Consider the following 23,266-nt stretch of genomic DNA (forward strand, 5'->3'; position numbering starts at 1 on the left):
GCATCTGTTATCTTTTTTATTGATAATGCTTGTTCTAATGTTAAAGTTTTGTTGGATTATTTAAATATATTTTATGTCATTTTATTTTTGTATTTTTATTGTAATTCAAATTTTATTAGATGCTTTGCTTTGTTCGTATTTGTTTTGGAAAGGCGGAATAGAAATTTGAACAAATCAAATATGTAAACAAAATAGTAGAAAATTCAGTATTTTGGGTTTAATTTTGCTCTGATGTGTATGCTTTTTTCTGTTAGGTGTTACAGTTATTGATAAACCTTTATGAGTGGAAAAAGGATTTTCAACATCTTTGTACACTGGAGACAAGCTTCGACAAGTATGCTTATGAAGTAGCTATGTTTCTAGCACTTCTCTACTTGTAGCTGCACTTTGAGGGAAAGGAGAAACCCAGATTTGCAGCAGCTAAGAATGGCAAATACTGAAGATTATTCTAGATAGAAGCAACGTATAAGGATCTCGCTGTAACGAACAGCAATTGTCTTCGAATTTTCAAAATGGCTTGTGGACCAATTTTTATTTGTAAGCCTTTCTCAAATAAAAACAGGGAGAGCTGCTTTCAAAAGGAGAAACTTGTGCCATACTTGGTTGAACACAAAATGTTTTGTGAGGAAGGATAAATTGTGAAGTGAGTCTTGATAAAATGAGGCTTACATTATTTCCTCTTAAAAAAGGTATTGCAATGAACTGTCAGGCTTCTGAGAAGATATTGATTCTTATATCAGTAGCCCTAACAGGCAACAGGTAATTTTTTTATAAAAACAGGTTCATCTTTGGTTACATGAATATGATAAAATGTTTGTACAGTAAATATATATATGTATAGGTTGCATTCTCTGAAAGTAATTCAAGACTTGATTATTACTATTTATAATTGGCACAGTACTTTGAATTATACTAGTGCCATGGTGTCAAGCAAGATGTATTTTTTGATATTTTAATATGCTTATCAGTACAAAATGCCACTTCTGAAGGAAAAAGTAGCATATTTGCAAAAATGTAATGTCAATGTTTTTTTATATGAAACAAGTTGCTCACTACCTAGGATTATTTATGAGTTCTCTTCTTTTTAAACTTGGTCGTTTTAGTGCATTCCTTTCTTTACTCTCTGTCAGAATTCTTTGGCATGAAAAACATAATTCAGATTTATTATGGAATGTATGAAGTTCCCTTAAATTGCATGGTTTTACAGACTATTTCTGTATGCGCAAGTTTAAGTGGTATTTTGAAGATGACAAATTTTCTGTACTTTGACCATGTTTGTAAAGTAAATATTGTTTTTGGTTGAGATGATTCCTATAAGCATTTCCTTTTACTCATGACCAAAACTATTCTTTTTTTTTTTCTTTCAATAAAACTTTGTATATCTTGTTTGCTCCTTTATAGATGTTCTGTCATGCAATTCAAAAATAAAAATATCAACTGATATTTACTCTTTTTGGAGGTGTAATGCTATATGAAGAAATGAGATGAAAATATAGGATTATTTAAATACAGAGTGCCAATGCCATCCATTCCTGTAAATCAATAAATAAAGACAGGGAAATAGCTTGGTCTAAAAGAAAGCTGCTATTGCTAAAATTGTGTGAGATGTATCAATATAAATTTAATGAAATTAATCTATTTAATTGATTATTTTTAAAAAAATCCTGTGCGCTATACAAATATACCCATTCCATAATCATGAGAGAGTATGTGGTGCTAATCAAAATATTTTTAGATTTTATCTGGAGTGGAAAGAAAGGCCATGTAAAACAGGGGTCCTTCTGGTGACTGGAGGGTGACTTGCTGTGCCTGACACGATGCTGTGAGCCTTTTGAGACACACAGCAGTGGAAGTGGCTAACCCAGAAAGGTTTTTTAGTGCATTCAGAGAAAGGGAACTTTATACCCGACATGAGACAAAATCTGTAGGGAACTTTGAAAGAGGTGTGGCTCCCACATTCCCCTTTTTAATCTTTAATAGGGATTTAGAGATATTACATTGATGATTTTAGGTAGCAGAAAGGTAATATTAATGTAAACCGGTATGATTTGCATTTGATGCAAGAATGTCGGTATATAAAAGTTAAAAATAAATAAATAAATATGTAAGAATTGGAGAACTTGAGTAAATGGTTAAATAACTATGATGACAACTTGAAGTTTTCTTTTCATGCAGTAGCAGTTATGTCCAAAAATGAAACAAAAACCTCTACAATTAGAAAGGTAGATTTGATTTACCATTTTTAGGAAAGCCACTAATAGAAATACCCTGTTAATAATGATTGACAGCTGCCATCCGAGGAGCCTTAAAATCAATTTACCTGTGAGTCGATATTTATATGATTTCGAGAGTAAGGACAGTGAATTTAAACACAAGCAAAAATAATGGCACAACATTTTTTTTAAATGTTTGTGAATAATTGAAAACTTGATCCTACCTAGTGTAGGGCGATAACTCCTGTTTACCGGTGATGCACCAATATGAATTATAATAGCCATGTACAGGCCAAATTCTGACAGGCCTCAGATGCTGTTATAGCAACAGAAGGAGTTTTATCAGTGGAAAATGAAGAGGCCTTGTCCTAATAGAGTGAAAGATGCCTTATCTGTTGTGTCTGTTTGTCAGTTACTGTGCAAATAAAGAAACCAGACAGAAGAGACAATACGACTTAAGAGCCTAAGCAAATGTCAGGGACAAGCAAGCAAGCAAATTGCAGAAGGTTATTAAGACTGCCCACCTTTGTAAGGAAGAAGGGGGGGGGGGCAGCCTGAGACAATGCTAACACTCTGACACACAGCTTGGCATACAGACATGGCAGTTCTCCTCACAAAGGGGGGGGGGAGGCAAGTAACGGACGCCCTGAAGTAAAGAAGGCACAAACCCTGAATGCAAACTCTGGGAGAAAACCCAGAGAGCGAGAACCTGTGCTGAGGTGTCCCTGGAAGCGAAAGGGGGGGGCCAGAGGCAAACCAACCCTCCCTGCTATCGAGAAAGGAGAAGACTAGGTGTGGCCAGGTGACCGCAGAGAGGAGACACCCTGGCTCAGGAGCGGGGAAAGGCATGGATTCATAGACAAGGAAGGGGGGCGAGCCAGCCCAGACAGCCGGCAAGCACCAGAGCCAGAGGCTAGCCTCCTTCCCGCACAGCCTGCCCGCTCTGCCAGCACCAAGCCAGGAAGCAAGCCTCTCCCCTGCACATCTGCCCCAGTTCTCCAGCTGGAACCTTCTTCAGAGGTGAACAGAGGTATCGCCCTGAAAGTTGGAATCAGGGGGTAAGTAAGTTAGCCATAATTATTAATATCATAAGCAGGCTAAAGTTTATGGGATGTTTTGTTATCAACCACAATAACCATGGTATAGCGCTAAAGAGTGAATGTGGATCCTTGTATAGATTTACTCAAAAAATGAAGCGTGAAGAAGTATTAGAATAAACATTTCCATCTTTATTCATGAGTGGTTGAGGAAGAGTTTTTTGGTCCTCCGACATGCGCGTGCATGTTATAAAATGGGGCGTAGATTTGTGCGCGCCGGGTTGCGCGCACAAATCTACACCCGCGTGTAGGTATTAAAATCTGCCCCATAGTGTATACCGCTCATCACATCCTCTTCCCATTGGCTATGTTTTGTTATCACCCATGATGCAGAACTTTCTTTAGGGAAAACTGGTGCTTAGTGGCCAGGGAGTTAGGGATAGGAATTGCTGTTATTTTCTAAATGCCATGTCCTGCCAGATCTGATAAATAAAATTCTGTTTCTGAGGCGAATACACGTTGTCTTTTCCCTGACTTGGATCCCAAGTAAGGTGGGAAAGCAGCTGGCAGTGTCTTGTTACAGTCTGATCCCTGCATCCTTAAACCTGCTTACACTAGAAAAGTATGACATGACACTTCTAAAATTTCCACAAATGGAAAAACAAAAGGAAGCAAAAAAAAAATCTTCACTGTTACGCAAATCACAAAAGAAGTGAAGAAAACACACTCAGGCCGATTCAGTAAAAATGCGGGAGAGCGGACAAACGCCCGCTCTCCCGGCGCGTGCACCGGCCACTCGCTGGTGCACGCGATACAGTATGCAAATGAGGTGGTGCGGTAGAATTGGGCAAAAGGAGGCGCTAGGGACACTAGCGTGTCCCTAGCGCCTCCTTTTAGCCAGGAGTGGCGGCTTTCAGCGGGTTTGACAGCCGACACTCAATTTTGCTGGTGTCTGTTCTCGAGCCCGCTGACAGCCACGGGCTCAGAAACAGGACGCCGGCAAAATTGAGCATCCGGTTTTCGGCCCGACAGCCGCAAGCCAAATTCAAAATTTTTTTTTTAACTTTTTTTTACTCTTCGGGACCTCCGACTTAATATCACCATGATATTAAGTCGGAGGGTGCACACTTTCCCAGTGCCTGAAGAAATTAGCTCCAACCTTTGGGTCGGCGCTAATTTCTGAAAGTAAAATGTGCGGCTTGGCTGCACATTTTACTTTCTGTATCCCGCGCGCATACCTAATAGGGCCATCAACATGCATTTGCATGTTGAGGGCGCTATTAGGTGCCGCGGGTTGGAAGTGCATTTTCCTCCCCTTACTGAATAACGTCGGAGTGCACTGTACTGTATCGGCCTGACTATGAGGTATCTAGTAATAATGTGGGCACTTTCTAATACCCAACCTTGGACCTTCAATGTATCATAAGGAACCCATAGACACGTTTCCTAACATCTTGCAATTGGGTCATAATAATATAATTCTTTATCATGCCACATAGTTGAAGTTTCAATTTTCATTTTCATTGCCAATAAAAAGTTAAAGTCCAGGTAAAGATCTCACAAAGTAAGTCCAAACTTTCTTTAAACAAAACTGAAACTTATCTTGTGCATGTCCTACAAGTAATCCAAGAGACTTCAGTCCATAAAAGCTCCAAGGCGTAGATGTTCTCAGGCACATTAGAGTGGCCTTATAACGCTGACTGTGGTGTTTAAATCCCAACATTGCTGGAACACAAACACATTTATCAGGAGACAAAACTAGAACAATTAAGAAATGTGAATGAAAACTGATTTCAGAAATTACAAACTAGCAAAACGACACACCACTTAGATGCTTACAATAGTAAAGATCGAACCCCTGGTCTGACTTAAATGTTTTGTAAAATGGCAGACAGTTGGCATCATTACCTTATTTAAAGGTTATTGATAAAATGATCCATTCCATGTCTAGTCCTATCTGTTCTATAAAAGGGGATAGAGATACAAGCATTGGAGGTTATTCATGTGGTGAATTCATTACCAGGAAGAGTTTAAAAGGGCCCCACGTGCACCAAAAGATGCACGCTATTTTATAAAGTATATGTGTAGGTTACAAAATACGCTTCATGCGCGTATGCCTGCAGCTTTACACACATATCCTATGAGCGTTTGGGGGGAGAGAGAGACTCTTTATAAGGCATAGCCTGACACTCAATATATGGACCATTGTAAGGGGGCACTTTGATTCGGGATGAGTTTTCAGGAGATGGGTTGGGGTTATGGGGGTGGTGTTATAGACACATTCAGAGACGGATCCATTGTAAAATTGAGATCATTAAAGAATTTTAGACCATTCTTTAATGATGTCAGTTTTACAATGAATACCTCTGAATGAGTCTGTTACACCACACCCCCAACCCACCTCCCAAAAACTCACCCCGAATCAAAGTGCCCCCTTACAATGATCCGTATATTGAGTGTCAGGTTGAGCCATATAAAGAATCTCTCTCTCTCGCTCGCCCCCCCCCCCCCCCCCCCCCCCCCCCCCGATGTTCGCTGAACTCCTATGCCTACTGAGGAGCTGTAGCAAAGTTACATGCGTAACATACGCGCGCTGGCTGAGGAAAATTAGAAGTTATGTTTGTCAGTGCTGGCCCCACCTCTGGAACGTCCATTCCCTGCCCCTTTCCACCTACTTTTTCTTTGTGCTCGTACATTGATATACACGTGCCCTTCCTGGCTATTTAAAATTCGTATAGCTCCTGCGTGGCCCACTTACGTGTGTGCAGCCAGTTTTCCAAGAAAATAACATCATAGCAAAATGGTATGTACCATTCCTTTTCCCACAAGAGCACATTGTAGAAACCTAATTTAAAACACTGGCATGTTTTACATGATTTTTTTTTGTTATACTCTGGGTAGAAATCTGTAAGATCATTTGGGCCATTCAGCTTTACCTTCCACCTACATCCCATCCCTCCACACCCCTTTTCCATAATCCCAAGCTTATTTTTCCTTAAGTATATACCTCTAATTGTAAATATTTTATTCTCTTTCTATTCTATTACTCGACTCCTCGTTCTATTCCTTCTCTACCCAAGTTTCAGTTCTCATTCATCCATGTAATTTCTAATTCTTTTCCAAAAGTTAACTGTTTCCCCTGTTCAATGTAAACCGATGTGATATTCCTATGAATGTCGGTATAGAAAAGTTTTAAATAAATAAAAATAAATAAATTTGTGGGTGAGGTAAAAGATAAAGATAGCAATGAGGAGCCTAATAAATTGAGAGCATTATTTCTGTGGTAATTGTTCAGTATGTCAGATATTCATGAATTTATTACATCAGATAACTCATCAAATTACAACATTTTTCAAATTGTAATACATCATTTAGTACAATGTCATATTCTTTGATGTATATGGGTAAGATGTCAAGACCTGGGTATACAAGTTATCTACCTAGATAAAGGGGGCACTCATGGTGGAGCAGAACATTACTTTTGGTCATTTAATTAATTCAGGCGTATAGTTCTAATAAGACTAGGAGGGAATTGTGACCTTTATTTCCTACAAAGAAAACAAAAATGGATTTACAGATTGAAGACAGCATATCCGAAGGGGCTTGATTCTTCTCTGGACTTTTCCTGTTTTCTGTGACATTAACAGTAGTGGTCAATACTATTTTTACAAGTATGTTCTGCCTACTTAAGATTTCTTTCTTTCATTAAGGTTTTTTCAATCCAGAACATATAAGTAATCTAATTGGTTCCCCTAAAATCATTTGATCCTGCACTTCTAATCAAAATATGAGATATCAACCAATTATTAATAGAAGTCCTATCCAACAAGAAAACGGATGTACCCATGGTAGAACACAATATTATCTTTGGTAGTTTTTGTTTTAATAAATTGAGGTGCACAGCTTTGGAGAGAGTCAATTTAACATGGTGAGGAGGGGATTGTGACCTTCATTTCCTATAAAAAGAGTAAAAATAGATTTACAGATTGAAGACAGCATCGCTAAAGTGGTTTCATTCTTCTCTGGACTTTCCTCTTTTCTGGGTGATAACAGTAGTATTTTTAAAAACATTTTCTGCTGAATTAAGATTCATCACTTTCATTGAAGTTTTTTCAACTGAAAATAAAGAAAAAATGTGATTTGTTCCCTTAAAAAAACCTTTGATTTTGTTCTTCCAATCAAAATTTGGGATTTCATCGAATCACAGTATGCAGTTGTAATCCACTTGAGTGGATCAGAATATACAGCTGAACATTGAGCTTTGTGTATTGTGAAAGAAAAGTTGAAATGGCAGTCCTCCGAATTAAAAATTTATATTGAAATAATTTTGTTCACTATCAGTAAGTGTTCCAGCATTAAAAGGTAAATGCCTTCTGTGGTGTGCTGGTGCTAACATTACTACAATTTGTTTTTCAGCAATGGATTTTAATTCATAAGTATGAAGAAAATTATATTAAGCTTCCCCCAATGAAGGCACAGTGGTGCCGAAAGAGTGTCACTGTCAGGAAGTACTTTTAATTTCCTATAAGCAAATATGTTTGTGTGTTTTGAGCATGGACATTTTTAAATTCTCACTTTGGAAATCATTTTTTTTAAGAATTAAAAAAAAATATATGGGTAAATGATTATATTCAGGAATTGTTAACATTTGTTTGCAGTGCATTTTAATTCCTTGAGTCCAGTACCCTAAGGCAGTGGGTTCCAACTTTTTCAAGCTCGCCTGCATTAATAAAAAAATGTTGCACAGCACACCAGTCTCCATAGAGCAGGCAGTGCGGACATGGAGAGTAGTCATATGGCCAAAAGAAGACTTAGAGAAGCATTGAAAGCCCCACTAGTCTCCCAAATTTTAAAACAAAGGGAGAGAGGGAATGGAGTCACACATGAACCCGATGAACCAACTCCCTCTGTGTATACAAGTGGCAGTTAAGGGAGATGTTGGTATGGTGTGGGCAGCCGGCTAAGAGGGTCATTTATCAAAATGTGTTAGGGCGTTATCATGGGCATTAAGGCCCTAACGCATGCGATAAACACGGCATCGTGAAATGTGTATGCAAATTTGAAAAGTTTATTCGAATGGGAGGAGTTTGGGCGGAGTACATGGAAATGAGGGCTGGTTAACGTTGCGTGCGATAACGTAACACACACTTGCAGGATTTAACCCCAAAAATAGCTATACCTTTTTTGTGGGCATTAAATCTTGCGATAGTGTGCGTTACTGCCAAAATGGAATTTATCGCAAATCTCGTTTTGAGAGAGGAGGAGTGAGAGAAAGCCTCTGTGGAGGCCCACTGTTTTTTGTTTAACTTTTTATACCACTGCAAGAGGGGGCATTGTGAACTTGAGGTGAAATTTGTGGGGTGAGTTGGGTTTTAGGGGGGAAGTTTAATATGCACTTTCATACATACGAACAGCACAGTTACCATCAGTGAAGATTTAATGTGATTTGGAGGGATGAAAGGTGAAGGAAGAGTAGATTTGTACCATGTTCTCTGCCTAGCCTGACTACATTTGATCCTTCTTTTCTAATCAAAATATGAGATATCAACCAATTATTAATAGAAGTTAATCCAACCAGAAAAAGTATGTACCCATGGTAGAGTGCAACATTACCTTTGGTAATTTTTTTTAATGAATTAAGGTGCACAGTTTTGGAGAGAGTTAATTTAATATGGTGAGGAGGGGATCATGACCTTCATTTTGTACAAAAAGAGCAAAACATAGATTTACAGATTGAAGAAGCATCACTAAACTGGCCTGATTCTTCTCTGGACTTTCCTCTTTTCTATAGTGATAACAATAGTACTACACAGCTCCTTCACTCTAGTTATTCCTACCACTCAGAGTAAATCATAACCAGCGATCGATGCACCCTCTTCCCATCTCATTCAGCTAAGGATAGGAAAGAGGCTGGAAGGACTCAAAGGAAGAGGGGAAAATGAGGAGGTGCTGTGTGCATTGTGGGGTAGATTTTTTAAAAAAGCGCGATCGCGTACTTTTGTTGGCGCACCAGGCGCAAACAAAAGTACGCTGGATTTTATAAGATACGCGCGTATCTTATAAAATCCTGGATCGGCACGCGCAAGGCTGCCGATTTTGGGCAGCCGGCATGCGCTGAGCCGCGCAGCCTGCCTCCGTTCCCTCCGAGGCCGCTCCGAAATTGGAGCAGCCTCGGCGGGAACTTTCTTTCGCCTTCCCCTCCCTTCCCCTACCTAACCCACCCCCCCCGGCCCTATCTAAACCCCCCCCCCCCATACCTTTATCCATGGATTTACGCCTCCCGGAGGGAGACGTAAATCCACGCGTGCCAGCGGGCTGCTCACGCGCCGAGACCCGACCCGGGGGCTATTCCGGAGGGCACGGCCACGCCCCTGGAACACCCCAGGCCGAATCCACGCCCCCGGGCCCGCCCCCCAAATGCCGCGTTGTTCGGCCCCGCCCCTGACACGCCCCCTAAAAAAACCCCCGGGACTCGCGTGTCCCGGGGCTCTGCGCGCGCTGGCGGCCTATGCAAAATAGGCGCGCCGGCGCACAGGGCCCTGCTCGCGTAAATCCGGGCGGATTTACGCGAGCAGGGCATTTAAAATCCGCCCGAGTATGTGCTGCACAAAGCAGGGTCCATCTATCCACGCACTGTATGCTGCCTATTAATTACCACATTCTGGGGCTCATGCTGGAGCTAGTAAGGAAAGGATTGCCATTTACAGGCACCTACTACCCTTAACAGAAAGCTCAGGGTTAACTTGCATGGAACGGAAATTACTACTATGAACAGTTTGCTGGGAAGACTAGATGGACAATTTGGTATTTATCTGCCGCCATCACTATGTTTATATGTTACTATTTTCTCAGAAAATGTGCATTCGGTTTTCCCAAATCAGACAATTTCAACGAAATTGTCTAATTTGGCATGGTTCAGGGGCAACGAAAACCAAAAAGAATTTTGCCAGGTTAACGTGTGCTAATTCCCATTGACTTAAAACTTTAGGGCCAGATTTTCAAAGGGATACGTGCGCCGAGCCTATTTTGCATAGACCCGGCGATGCGTGCAAGCCCCAGGACGCGCATATGTCATAAGAACATAAGAAATTGCCATGCTGGGTCAGACCAAGGGTCCATCAAGCCCAGCATCCTGTTTCCAACAGAGGCCAAAACCAGGCCACAAGAACCTGGCAATTACCCAAACACTAAGAAGATCCCATGCTACTGATGCAATTAATAGCAGTAGCTATTCCCTAAGTATAATTGATTAATAGCCATTAATGGACTTCTCCTCCAAGAACTTATCCAAACCTTTTTTGAACCCAGCTACACTAACTGCACTAACCACATCCTCTGGCAACAAATTCCAGAGCTTTATTGTGCGTTGAGTGAAAAAGAATTTTCTCCGATTAGTCTTAAATGTGCTACTTGCTAACTTCATGGAATGCCCCCTAGTCCTATTATTCGAAACTGTAAATAACCGAGTCACATCTACTCGTTCAAGACCTCTCATGATCTTAAAGACCTCTATCATATCCCCCCCTCAGCGGTCTCTTCTCCAAGCTGAACAGCCCTAACCTCTTCAGCCTTTCCTCATAGGGGAGCTGTTCCATCCCCTTTATCATTTTGGTTATCCTTCTCTGTACCTTCTCCATTGCAACTATATCTTTTTTGAGATGCGGCGACCAGAATTGTACACAGTATTCAAGGTGCGGTCTCACCATGGAGCGATACAGAGGCATTATGACATTTTCCGTTCTATTAACCATTCCCTTCCTAATAATTCTTAACATTCTATTTGCTTTTTTGACTGCTGCAGCACACTGAGCCGACAATTTTAAAGTATTGTCCACTATGATGCCTAGATCTTTTTCCTGGGTGGTAGTTCCTAATATGGAACCTAACATCGTGTAACTACAGCAAGGGTTATTTTTCCCTATATGCAACACCTTGCACTTGTCCACATTAAATTTCATCTGCCATTTGGATGCCTAATCTTCCAGTCTTGCAAAGTCCTCCTGTAATGTATCACAGTCTGCTTGTGATTTCACTACTCTGAATAATTTTGTATCATCCGCAAATTTGATAACCTCACTTGTCGTATTCCTTTCCAGATCATTTTTATATATGTTGAAAAGCACCGGTCCAAGTACTGATCCCTGAGGCACTCCACTGTTTACCCTTTTCCACTGAGAAAATTGACCATTTAATCCTACTCTCTGTTCCTGTCTTTTAACCAGTTTGTAATCCACGAGAGGACATCACCTCCTATCCCATGACTTTTTAGTTTTCGTAGAAGCCTCTCATGAGGGACTTTGTCAAATGCCTTCTGAAAATCCATATACACTACATCTACCGGTTCACCTTTATCCACATGTTTATTAACCCCTTCAAAAAAATGAAGCAGATTTGTTAGGCTGTGTCCCATTAAATTTGTTGACTGTGTCCCATTAAATCATGTCTTTCTATATGCTCTACGATTTTGATCTTGAGAATAGTTTCCAATATTTTTCCCGGCACTGAAGTCAGGCTCACTGGTCTGTAGTTACTCAGATCGCCCCTGGAGCGTTTTTTTAAATGTTGGGGTTACATTGGCCACCCTCCAGTCTTCAGGTACAATGGATGATTTTAATGATAGGTTACAAATTTTAACTAATAGATCAGAAATTTCATTTTTTAGTTCCTTCAGAACCCTAGGATGCATACCATCCGGTCCAGGTGATTTGCTACTCTTTAGTTTGTCAATCTGGCCTACTACATCTTACAGGTTCACAGTGATTTCTTTCAGTTTGTCTGACTCATCACCCCTGAAAACCATCTCCGGAACTGGTATCTCCCCAACATCCTCATTAGTTAACACGGAGGCAAAGAATTCATTTAGTCTTTCTGCAATGGCCTTATCTTCCCTAAGAGCCCCTTTAACTCCTCTGTCATCTAATGGTCTAACCGATTCCCTCACAGGTTTCTTGCTTTGGATATATTTAAAAAAGTTTTTATTATGAGTTTTTGCCTCTATGGCCAACTTCATTTCAAATTCTCTCTTCGCCTGACTTATCAATGTTTTACACTTACCTTGACAATGCTTATGTTTTATCCTAGGGCTTTGTGAAAGGGGCGGGACTGAGGCCTCCGGCACAGTGGCCCGCCTGGGGGATCGTGTGCCGGCACTAGGCCGGCATGCGCAACCTACGCTGCCCAGAGGCAGGCGCAACTTATTAAACAAAGGTGAGGGGGGGTTTAGGTAGGGCTGGGAGGCGGGTTAGGGAGGGGAAGGAAGGGGGGCTGAGGGCACGGAGAAAGCCATCAGGGCTCCCCTAGGGCTCGGCGCGCGCAAGTTGCACAAGTGTGCACCCCCTTGTGTGCACCCCCTTGTGTGCGCCAACCCCGGATTTTATAACATGCGCATGGCTGCGCATGCATGTCATAAAATTGGGAGTACATTTGTGCGCACCTCTTAAAATCCGGCCCTTAGTGTGCATTAACCCGAAAATTGGGTAGCTCCTAAAGGTTTAAGAGCCACAATTGGTGGCTTTTGTTGCAGCGAGGAGTTAAGAGCAGAGCCCAGGTCTGTCCTGGCTCTGAGCATCAGGCAGTGGTGGCTTTTCTACTGCATGCTTGATTAGGTCTGAAGGCAACACTGGTTGGGAAACACTCTAAGGGACTAAAAAGAATTGCAGAATTTGTGACTGCAGTTTTCCTAGCATATAGACAGATTCTCAGGACCAGTGGGTTTATGCTCCCCTGCCAGCAGATGGAGATGGAGCAAGCTGATGCCACTATGTATATAGCCCTGCAGTGACCCCCAGCCTGCCAGTATTCTCTATCTCCAGCAGATGGTGGACATGTATCTCCCTGTGTGGATTGCTTTGAACTTTTTGAAAGAAGAAATTTGAAATTCTAAGTTCAGGAAAAGAAAACCCACTCTTCTGTGGTGATACTTAAAGGTCCTTCCTCCAGTTGAGAATTCCTGAGGCGATTTCCGTGGTCCCTCAGAGACCTTGGTCCGGTAGCTGGGTTTCCTGGCATGGATTTAGCTGCTAGTTCAGCTGAAAGACAGCTGGTGCAGGAGGCCAAGCGCAGCGGTGATGGCAGATGCCCTCTCCCGTCTCTCCGCAGCTAGAGACCATCTCCGTACTCCACCGGTAAGCACTGAGCTCAGGTAAGGTTTTTAAAAAAAAAAGAGAGAAAGTTGTACCTCAATCAGACACAGAGGAGTTTCAGGACTTCCTCCGTTCTTGGCACACCATGCCAACATTCGTTCTCGTTGGTGTTGGGAAACTGGATAGCCTGGCGTGTTGAGAGGCCCCTGGTAGGCTAGGCCCTGCACTTAGGCTTTTTTGTTGCACGCGTGTAGGCCACAGTGGCTGTCTTTGTGCGCTGTTGTGCATGATCTGCCCTTTATAGGCCGTCGGTGTGCGCAGTGTGTTGGCTCTGCACACACATGCACTCGGTTTTTGGGTGCGCTTTTAACGCGCACAAATTTTTTTACGCACTTAACTTGGCACAGGTTGTGTTTGTGCCTTGTCGCGCTTATTTTTTGGGCACATTTCATTTTGAGAACGAGCCATTCCGACGCACATTTACCGCAGCAATGGTGCTGGTAAGCAAGGAGCCTAAGTCTTCCTAATTGTGTTGCCTGTCATATTAGGGCTTCTCAGCCTGACCTGACTTCTAACCTGTGTCAGCAATGCTCAGACACTTGGGAGAGTTGTCTTCCACGAATTTTGCTAAGCCTGGCTCTCTCTAGTCTGATGATGAGTTGGTCACCTCCTTGACTTGGGGGACACCAGATCTTGGTTCTCCTCCGCTGGCAAGGGCAGTTGTGTGGGATCAGCCCTAGTTCCTTCTGGGCTTGGTCTGGACCCAGCTGCTTTTTCTTAGGTGGAATTTTTTCAAGGCTTACAAGCCTTTCTTCAGGGGCAGTCCTCTGCTTCCCCCCTCACCAGTGGCTCCTCCCTCTTCCAGTCCTATGCTTAAGCATCGGGGCTTGCTTCTGCTCCCTGCAGGTGTTCCCAACAGGAATCCAGATGGCACTGATGATGAGGTTGATCCTGATTTCCCTGGAAGATGGGGAAATTCTTCCAGGACTGGAACTGTATCGAACCATGTTGCGGTTCTTTCATAGAAATGAACTGACGACCCTGATTTCCCAGTCCTTGAAACAGCTGGGTGTTCCTGGTTCGGATGCTATGTCAGAGCTGAGGAAGAATCCCATTTTGGTTTTATTACGTAAAGCCTCTTGTTTTTTTTCCCAGTGATGGATGCCATCCAGGAATTGATTGATCTGGAATGAGATGCTCCAGAGGCAAATTTTAAAGGGGGGTCAGACATTGGAAGGGCTGTTACCCCCTGGATCCGGCTGTAAGAGAGCATTTGCATTTTTCCAAAGTGGATGCTCTGGTATGTGCCATGTCTAAGTGGATAGCTATGTCCATGGAGAGAGGAGCGGCCTTGAAGGATGTACATGATAGAAGGATTGAGGTTATTCTTAAGCAAGCCTTTGAGGCAGTGGTGATGAATTTATAGATTCCTTCTTGTTGTGCCCTAGTGGCGAGATCTTGTCTGCTTCTCTCTCAGGAGGTTGATGAGTCTGAAGGGAATTCCAGAGCAGTTATGGAGCCTGCTGACGCCTTTTTAGCAGATGCAGGCTGTGATTTGGTCTGGTCCTTGGCCAGAGGAATGACTTCGGTGATAGCAGCCAGGTGTCAACTCTGGTTTGCGAAATTGGTCAGCTGACACAGCTTCCAAAGCCAATATTACCAAGATGCCCTTTAAAGGCTCATTCTTGTTTGGGAGCGAATTTGAGAAACTGACCAGTAAGTGTGCAAGTCACCGGAGCCTCGGTTGCTGGAGGATAACAAACAGTTACAGCGCCCCTTTGGTATGAGGGGGTGTTTTCATTCCTACACAGGGACGCCCTTTCAGCAGACTTGGTCTTTTGGTAGGTCTCAGTCCTTTCATCCTTGGCAGCCCAAGAGAGGAGCAGGCTCGGGTGGTGGACATTCCTGAGCTTCCCAATGAAGATTTGTCGACCCACCTTCTAGAACAGGAAATAGGGGACCTCTTTCTCTCTCTTTTATCGGAGGTGGGAGGAGATCAGTCGACCAGTGGGTCCTGGAGGTGATACACGAAGGATATGCACTAGAATTTGCAGTATTCCTTGGGACATGTTCATAGTGTCCCCTTGCCACTCCCCACAGAAGCAGGCAGTGGAGTTCACGCTTCAAAGCATCTCAGACTGAGGGCTATGGTTCCAGTGCCCAAATCTCAAGAACGTATGGGATAGTATTCCATTTATTTTGTTGTGCCCAAGAAGGAGAGCGCCTTTCATCCCATCTTGGATCTCAAGAGGGTTAACCGGCACTTGAAGGCGACTCATTTTCGAATGGAAACCTTACGCTCTGTAATAATGGCAGTGCAATCGGTGGAATTTCAGACTGCCTTGGATCTGTTAGAGGCTTACCTTCTTATTCCCATTTGATTGGAACACCAATGCTTTCTAAGCTTTGTGACGTTGGGCGACATTATCAGTTTCCGGTGCTGCGTTTTGGTCTAGCCATCACTCCCAGAATAGATGCTTTCGTACAGGTTTGGCCGGAAGACAGATTACTTTATGCCTTTCCTCTGTGGCCCTTGCTGGACAGGATAATTCGCAAGATCGAAGGCTACAGGGGGCTAGTACTCCTGGTGGTGATGGACTGACCCAGGTGTCCGTGGTATGTGGATTTGCGATGACTCCTGGAAAAGGCCTCCCTTTGTCTTCCGCCACACATGGATCTTCTTCTGCAGGGATAAGTTCTTCATGAGAATGTGACTTGATTCTTTCTTATGGTTTGGCCCTTGAGAGGGCTCACCTGTTAAAACATGGTTATTCCTCTGCGGTGATTGCTACTTTACTCCGCACTCGCAAGTTCTCCACTTCCTTGATTTATATGCAGGTTTGGAGAGTTTTTGAGGCCTGATGTGAAGAGCTGGGTGTTCCTCTCATTCTGGATTTTTTTGCACGATGGATTAAATAAAAGCTTGGCCCTTAATTCCTTGAAGGTGCAGGTTGCAGCTCTTGCCTGTTTCAGAGGCCTGATGAATGGTGTTTTTTTGTCAACTCATCCTGAAGTGACCTGTTTTTTGAACGGTATAAAGCACTTTAGGCCTCCCTTGAGGTTACTGGTTCCTTTTTGGAGTCTTAATTTGGTGCTGGACAATTTGGCAGGCCCTACGTTCCTACCACTGCATAGGCTTTCCTTACGGTTGTTGACTTTGAAGACTGTGTTCCTGGCGCTTATATGTTCTGCGCATCGGATTTCTGAGTTGCAGGCCTTGTCTTGCTGGGAGCCGTTCCTTCGGGTGACTCCGTGGGTGTTACAGCTGCGTACTATTCCATCCTTCTTGCCTAAGGTAGTCTCGGATTTTCATTTGAATTAGTCCAACTCCTTGCCATCCCTGGATAAGGTCAGGGATGCAGAGAAGTTTCACCTTTTATGCTCCTTGGTTGTTAAGCGTCTTGTTCGGTATCTGGAGGTCTCTGAGTCTTTTTGAAAAATGGATCACCTGTTTGTTCTCCATGGCAGGAGTAACCAGGGCGCTGCAGCTTCGTGAGCTACCATAGCTCATTGGATTAAGGAGGTGGTCACAGCCGCATATGTGGATGCTGGAAAGCCTACTTAGGTTAGGGCTCATTCCACTAGGGCTCAGGCAGTGTCATGGGCGGAGGTTAGTCTGTTGTCTCCCATCAATATCTGTCGAGCTGTGATGTGGCCCTCCTTACTTTTTCCAGGTTTTATCGTCTGGATGTACAAGCCCAAGAGGATGCAGCCTTTGCATTTGCGGTTTTGACTGGACCATGGGCAGCCTCGCAACCAATTGGGGAATAGCATTGTTCCATCCCACTGGTCCTAAAATGGAGAAATTACTTACCTGATAATTTAGTTTTCCTTAATGTAGACAGATGGACCCAGCTTCCCGCCTTCAGCTGCCGCATGAGTGTGTCAATAGGCCTCCTGTGGGACTCTGGATCCCAAGGGATTACTGGTAAGCATTCATCCAGTCCCTATCTTGGGGTACCTAGAATCTTATGCGAGTTCAGTGTTTATGGTTGGTTGAGTACAGTTCTGGTTATCTGTTTTTTGGGTTTTTTTTAATTTTTAATTTATGCTTTCAAATTACATAAAGAAAATAGTTTTTAAGGAATACAGATATTGCATAATCTATTATATAACATAAACTATTATAGTAATTATTTATAGTAAACGTATAAGAACATATTACATATCTGTATACCAAATCAGTATAAGGCTAAGGAAAATACCCTTAGAAAGGAAAAAGCGGTTACAGGAAAATAAAAGGGAATTCCCTAAAACAACTGAAATTAAGATGCTCCTAGACTCTTTTACTTTTCCTCGGTTCCTAGAGTTGAAACCTCGGGTATGAGAATCAAGAAAACTGCGTAATTGTGAAGTTTCGAAAAATATATATTTCTGATTTTGACAAGTTATTTCGCACCTGCATGGGAACTTCAAAATCATTTTATCCCCCATAGGCTTCCGGCGCGCGTAAGTCCCGGAGCTTTCTTGGAGTGGGCATGGGGGGCGTGACGCGGTCGGCGCGTCATCGGGGGCGTGTCGGGCGTGATGCGGTCGGTGTGTCATCCGGGGCGGTGCCGCAGGCGTGGTTTCAGCCCGGGGGCATTCCGGGGGCATGGCCGCGGCCTCCGGAGCAGCCCCCAGACCGGAACATGGCGCGCGGCAGCCGGCCCGGCGCGTGCAAAGTTACGCCTGCCTCAAGCAGGCGTAACTTATGCGACAGAGGTGGGGGGGGTTTAGATAGGGCCGGGGGTGGGTTAAGGAGGGGAAGGGAGGGGGGGTGGGTTAGGGAGGGGAAGGTGGGGGAAGGCGGAGGGAATGGGCAGCGCGAGCAGGGCTCAGCGCGCGCAAGTTGCACAAATATGCACCCCCTTGCGCGCGCCGACCCCAGATTTTATAAGATAGGCGCATATCTTATAAAATCCGGCGTACTTTTGTTCGCGCCTGGTGCGCGAACAAAAGTACGCGTGCGCGCTGTGTTCTAAAATGTACCCCAATCTGTTTTTAATCAAGTTTTTTGCTAGTCTGTCCACAGTTGTTTTTGAAGAGAATACTGGCAGGCTGGGGTCACTGCAGGGTTATATATACTGTGACATCAGCTTGCTCCATCTCCATCTGCTGGCATGGGAGCATAAACCCACTGGGGTAGATTTTCAAAAACCGTGAATAGGCGTACTTTTGTTGGCGCTCCAGGCGCCAACAAAAGTACGCTGGATTTCAGTAGATACGCGCGTATCCACTGAAATCCGGGATCGGCGCGCGCAAGGCTATCGATTTCGTATAGCCGGCATGCGCCGAGCCGCGCAGCCTACCCCCGTTCCCTCCGAGGCAGCTCCGAAATCGGAGCTGCCTCGGAGGGAACTTTCTTTTGCCCTCCCCTCACCTTCCCCTCCCTTCCCCTACCTAACCCACCCACCTGGCTCTGTCTAAACCCCCCCCCCCTTACCTTTGTTGGGGGATTTACGCCTCCTGGAGGGAGAAGTAAATCCCTGTGCGCCAGCGGGCCGCTAGCGCGCCGGGACGCGATCTGGGGGCGGGTCCGGAGGGCGCGGCCATGCCCCCGGGCCGCCCCAGGCCGTAGCCACGCCCCCGGAACGCTCCCGACACGCCCCGAAAGCGCCGTGCGGTTCGGGCCCGCCCCCTCCGACACGCCCCCTCCGAAAACCCCGGGACTTATGCGAGTCCCGGGGCTCTGCGCGGACCGGTAGGCCTATGTAAAATAGGCTTACCGGCGCGCAGGGCCCTGCTCGCCTAAATCCGCCCGGATTTGGGCGGATTTAGGCGAGCAGGGCTCTTAAAATCCGCCCCACTGGTCCTAAGTCCATCTGACCTATACTAAGGAAAATGAAATTATCAGGTAAGTAATTTCTCTGTTTTCATGATTTGTTTTATATTTATTGTTGACACAATATCTGACAATTTGAAATGTAGGGAAAGGGTAGGGGATGGGCCTGTAAGACATGGAAATGAGATTCATGAAATTAACCATGTTGACACTTATGGAGACTTAGGTTTTTTGGGCCAAGTCTTAAAAATCCCATTATTTGGAGGGAAAAAATGGGAAGGACACAAGGTCAGGAGTGGTTTTAATGGAAAAGGATGGGTGATGAGCTCTGACTTTTAAACAGATTAGAAAGAAATATAATCTTCCTCATGCTAATTGTTATGCTTACCTGAAGATGAGATACTATTTAACATCCCTGCTAAACACTTTGATGTTGAATCCGTTTGAATCGAACATTTGTAAAACTAATTACGATCCGGGTGAAGCTATCTGATCTAGAGAAAGAATTACTTGTATATATCTTGTAAAATAAATGTATGAGAGATTCTGAGGTGGAGACCAACCACACTGCAAATAAAGTGTTGTTTTCACCACTATAGATTTGTTATACCAATGGCTTGCTGTTCAGAAATGCAACATAAAATAATTTCAGAAGGTCTGTATTGTGTTCTTGGAGATAGCATAGTGAATGAGAAGAATTATTGAGCCAGTTGCACATTATTTTTGTTCTTGTAGTAAAATGGATAGATTTTTGTTAGGGAGTCTATGAAATAGAAATATGACAGCAGAAAAAAAGACCATATGACCCATCCAGTCTGCCTATCCATCCAATTAATTTAGCAATATAATTCTCACCACTTCCTTAGAGAGATCCCTTGTAATTATCCCATGTTTTCTTTAATTCAGACACTGGTTTTGTCTTCACCACTTCCACTGGGAGGCTGTTCCACACATCTACCACCCTCTCTGTAAAGAAATATTTCCTAAGATTACTCCTGAATGACTCCTCTAGAGCCTCCTTCTAGGCATGGAAACCTTTGAGATGTTTGAATGTCTCCCTCATAAAACAAAGACAGGATCAGTGTCAGCTCTAGCTTTTTTTTTTCTGTCCTGTGCAAACAATTATTGTGCTGCCCTCCCCCCCCCCCCCAACTTCCACAATTCAGTCTGTCCCTGGCCCATCATAAAAAGCACAACTCCCTACAGCAATCTATATATTTAAAAACTGACACCCCCCCCCCCCCCCCAAAAACAGAACCCATGGTCAAGGTACCCTAGGCACACACACACACACACAAATTATGCATTTATAACAGATTTTACATGAAGAAATATTCAAAAGTACAGTCTTCTGAGGCAAAACTATAATTTACAGCATGCATATTTACATTCACTGCTATGGTGCCAACCAGAAAATCCTGCAAAAAAGACACTTGGAATGCCTATGGAATTAGACTTTCTGTAATGCATATTAGGTGTGGGCTTGACCCTCAGGAAGCCATGAATAAACAGAATTACCATTACAATATAATAAACCTCCCATATCAAAACAACCCTAATTTCCATCTCTCAAACAGTTAACAACCTTATTGATGAAACTGCAACACTGCACATATTACACCAAGCCCTAGTACACCAATACACCTCCTATTGGGAAAACAGAACAAATCAAACTGCTATAGATCCCTACAGATAAATTAAATGGTAGCAGAATATCTCATGTCAGTGTCACATGCAGACAGACCAAATTCAGAATAAAGAGACCAGAAGTAAAAATAGAAACATGTTGAGAAGAACTGAAATGGAACCCACAACAAGCCAGCCTCTATAAGCAGAGCAACAATGGAAAAATGGAAATATTATCATTGTTCATAAAACATTAAATAATAAAAAATATAAAACAATTATAGTAGTAAAATCATATAAAATCTTCCCATGATTGCAAAAATCATGGAAAAAATAGTTAACAGCTTTCGGAATATCTGGAGGAACATAGCATTCTCTCCCCCTCTCAATATGGATTTCGTAAAACATTAAGCACAGAAACACTTCTTATATCCCTTGCAAACACCATCCTAATAAACATGGAAAAAGGACAAACCTACCTACTTGCACTCCTCGAACTATCCGCCGCTTTTGATACGGTGAACCATGCCATCCTCTTAGAATGTCTATCTGACATAGGCATCAAGGGATCTGCTCTCAGTTGGTTCAGATCCTTCCTGTCCAACAGATGCTTTAAAGTCAGGATAAATAATAAAGAATCTCTTCCTGTCCGCTCCAACCTGGGTGTTCCCCAAGGATCTTCCCTCTCACCCACACTTTTCAACATCTACCTTCAACCACTCTGCCACCTACTTACAAAGCTAAAACTATCCCACTACCTGTACGCGGACGACGTCCAAATACTCATCTCGATAACAGAATCTCTACAAAAAACTCTTAACTACTGGAACAAATGCCTTCAATCAATTAACCACCTTCTTTCCACTCTCAACCTGGTCCTGAACACCAACAAGTCAGAGATTCTTATCTCTCAAGAAGACCTCGCCATGCTTCCTATCTCACCATCCTCTTCCCAATCAGCCAACTCAATCATAAATCACTCTCCATTTGTTAGGGACTTAGGCGTTATCCTGGATAACCAATTCAACCTTAAGAAATTTGTGAACACCACCACCAAGGAGTGCTTCTTCAAACTGCAAGTCCTCAGAAAGCTAAAACCACTCCTTCACCTACAGGACTTCAGATTGGTACTGTAATCCATCATCCTGTTGAAACTGGACTACTGCAATTCCCTTCTTCTCGGTCTCCTGGCCAACTCTATCAAACCGCTTCAAATGGTTCAGAACTCAGCTGCCAGGATTCTCACCAATACCAAAAAAAGGGAACATATCACCCCCACCCTTCAGAACCTCCACTGGCTACCTGTCAAATCCAGAATCCTCTTCAAAGTTCTCACGATCATACATAAAGTTAAACACAAACTCACATCTCTCAACACATCTATACAACTAAGACCACATACCTCATCTAGACCAATCAGAAGTGCCTACAAAGACACGCTGTATGCCCCCCAAGCGAAAACATCCTTAAGAAAGCGAGCCATATCGATAGCAGGACCCCATCATTGGAATGCGTTGCCTCCTGACCTCCGGCAAGAGCCTTGCCCATCAACATTAAAAAAAAAACTTAAAACATGGCTATTCAGCCAAGCCTTCCCGGACACTTAATATTTCCTCACTATCAGCTCGACACTTTCAAGCTGACATTCCACTCGGACACTACATTCTAGCTCAATGATTCTGTTTTCTTTTTCAGTTATCAACACATTTGTTCTTGTTAATCTGTTATGAGCCTGTTCCATGGTTAATTGTCCCCCCTGTTCTTTGTATCGCCCCTGAGCAAATGTTGCAGTTGCATTGTAAACCGATGTGACATGTATCTTTTACAGGAACGTCGGTATAGAAAAGTTATAAATAAATAAATAACTATATATAAAAAGAATAAATATTTCAAACCAGTTAAATAGAAATTCCAAAATTTCTCAAACACCAATAAAATATATCAGAACATCTGGCTCTCAATGACACACCTATACACACATGCTCTCAGTACTCACATATACACATGTTTTTTCTCTCTCATATAGGCTCTTAATTACACATTTACACACATGCTGTCTATCTTTTCACGCTTACACACACACAGGCTTTCAATCACATAAATACATGCTGTCTTTTTCTCTCACACACAGACTCTCATTCACATGCTTACAAACATGTCCTCTCTTTCTCTCATTTACACACAGGCTCTCAATCACATACTCACATGCTCCGTCACCTAAACCAGCTGTCAATCAGACACAGACACACATGATCTCTCTCTTACTTATACACACAGGCTCTTAATCATACATTCACATGATTTCTCTCACACACAAAGGATCTCAATCATACACACATACTCTTTCACACAAACTTACACATACAGGTTCCCAATGGTAAACTTACATTCATGCTCTCTCTCTCACAGGCAGGCTCTCAATCACAGACATACTCTCTTTCACATACACAGGCTCTCAATCATTCACATACATGCAATCTCTCACTCACACACACAGGATCTCAAACACACATGCTTGCTCGTTCATTCACTATCTCTCTCCCC

At 43.2% G+C, this 23,266-nt stretch overlaps 1 protein-coding gene across 5 annotated transcripts in view; it reads left to right on the forward strand.

Moving 5' to 3' along the window:
- The window catches only part of KLHL2 (kelch like family member 2), a 334,713-nt gene extending 333,315 nt beyond the window's left edge, over positions 1–1,398 (forward strand). For all 5 annotated transcript variants that reach the window (XM_029571086.1, XM_029571005.1, XM_029571240.1 and 2 more), the window contains one exon: positions 255–1,398. In XM_029571086.1, the coding sequence (XP_029426946.1) occupies positions 255–283 (29 nt within the window). In that variant the 3' untranslated portion in view covers positions 284–1,398. The remainder of the gene's footprint in view (positions 1–254) is intronic.
- The last annotated feature ends 21,868 nt before the right edge of the window (positions 1,399–23,266 follow it).

The sequence above is a fragment of the Rhinatrema bivittatum genome, chromosome 1 (assembly GCF_901001135.1).
Source record: "Rhinatrema bivittatum chromosome 1, aRhiBiv1.1, whole genome shotgun sequence".
Taxonomy (NCBI): Eukaryota; Metazoa; Chordata; class Amphibia; order Gymnophiona; family Rhinatrematidae; genus Rhinatrema; species Rhinatrema bivittatum.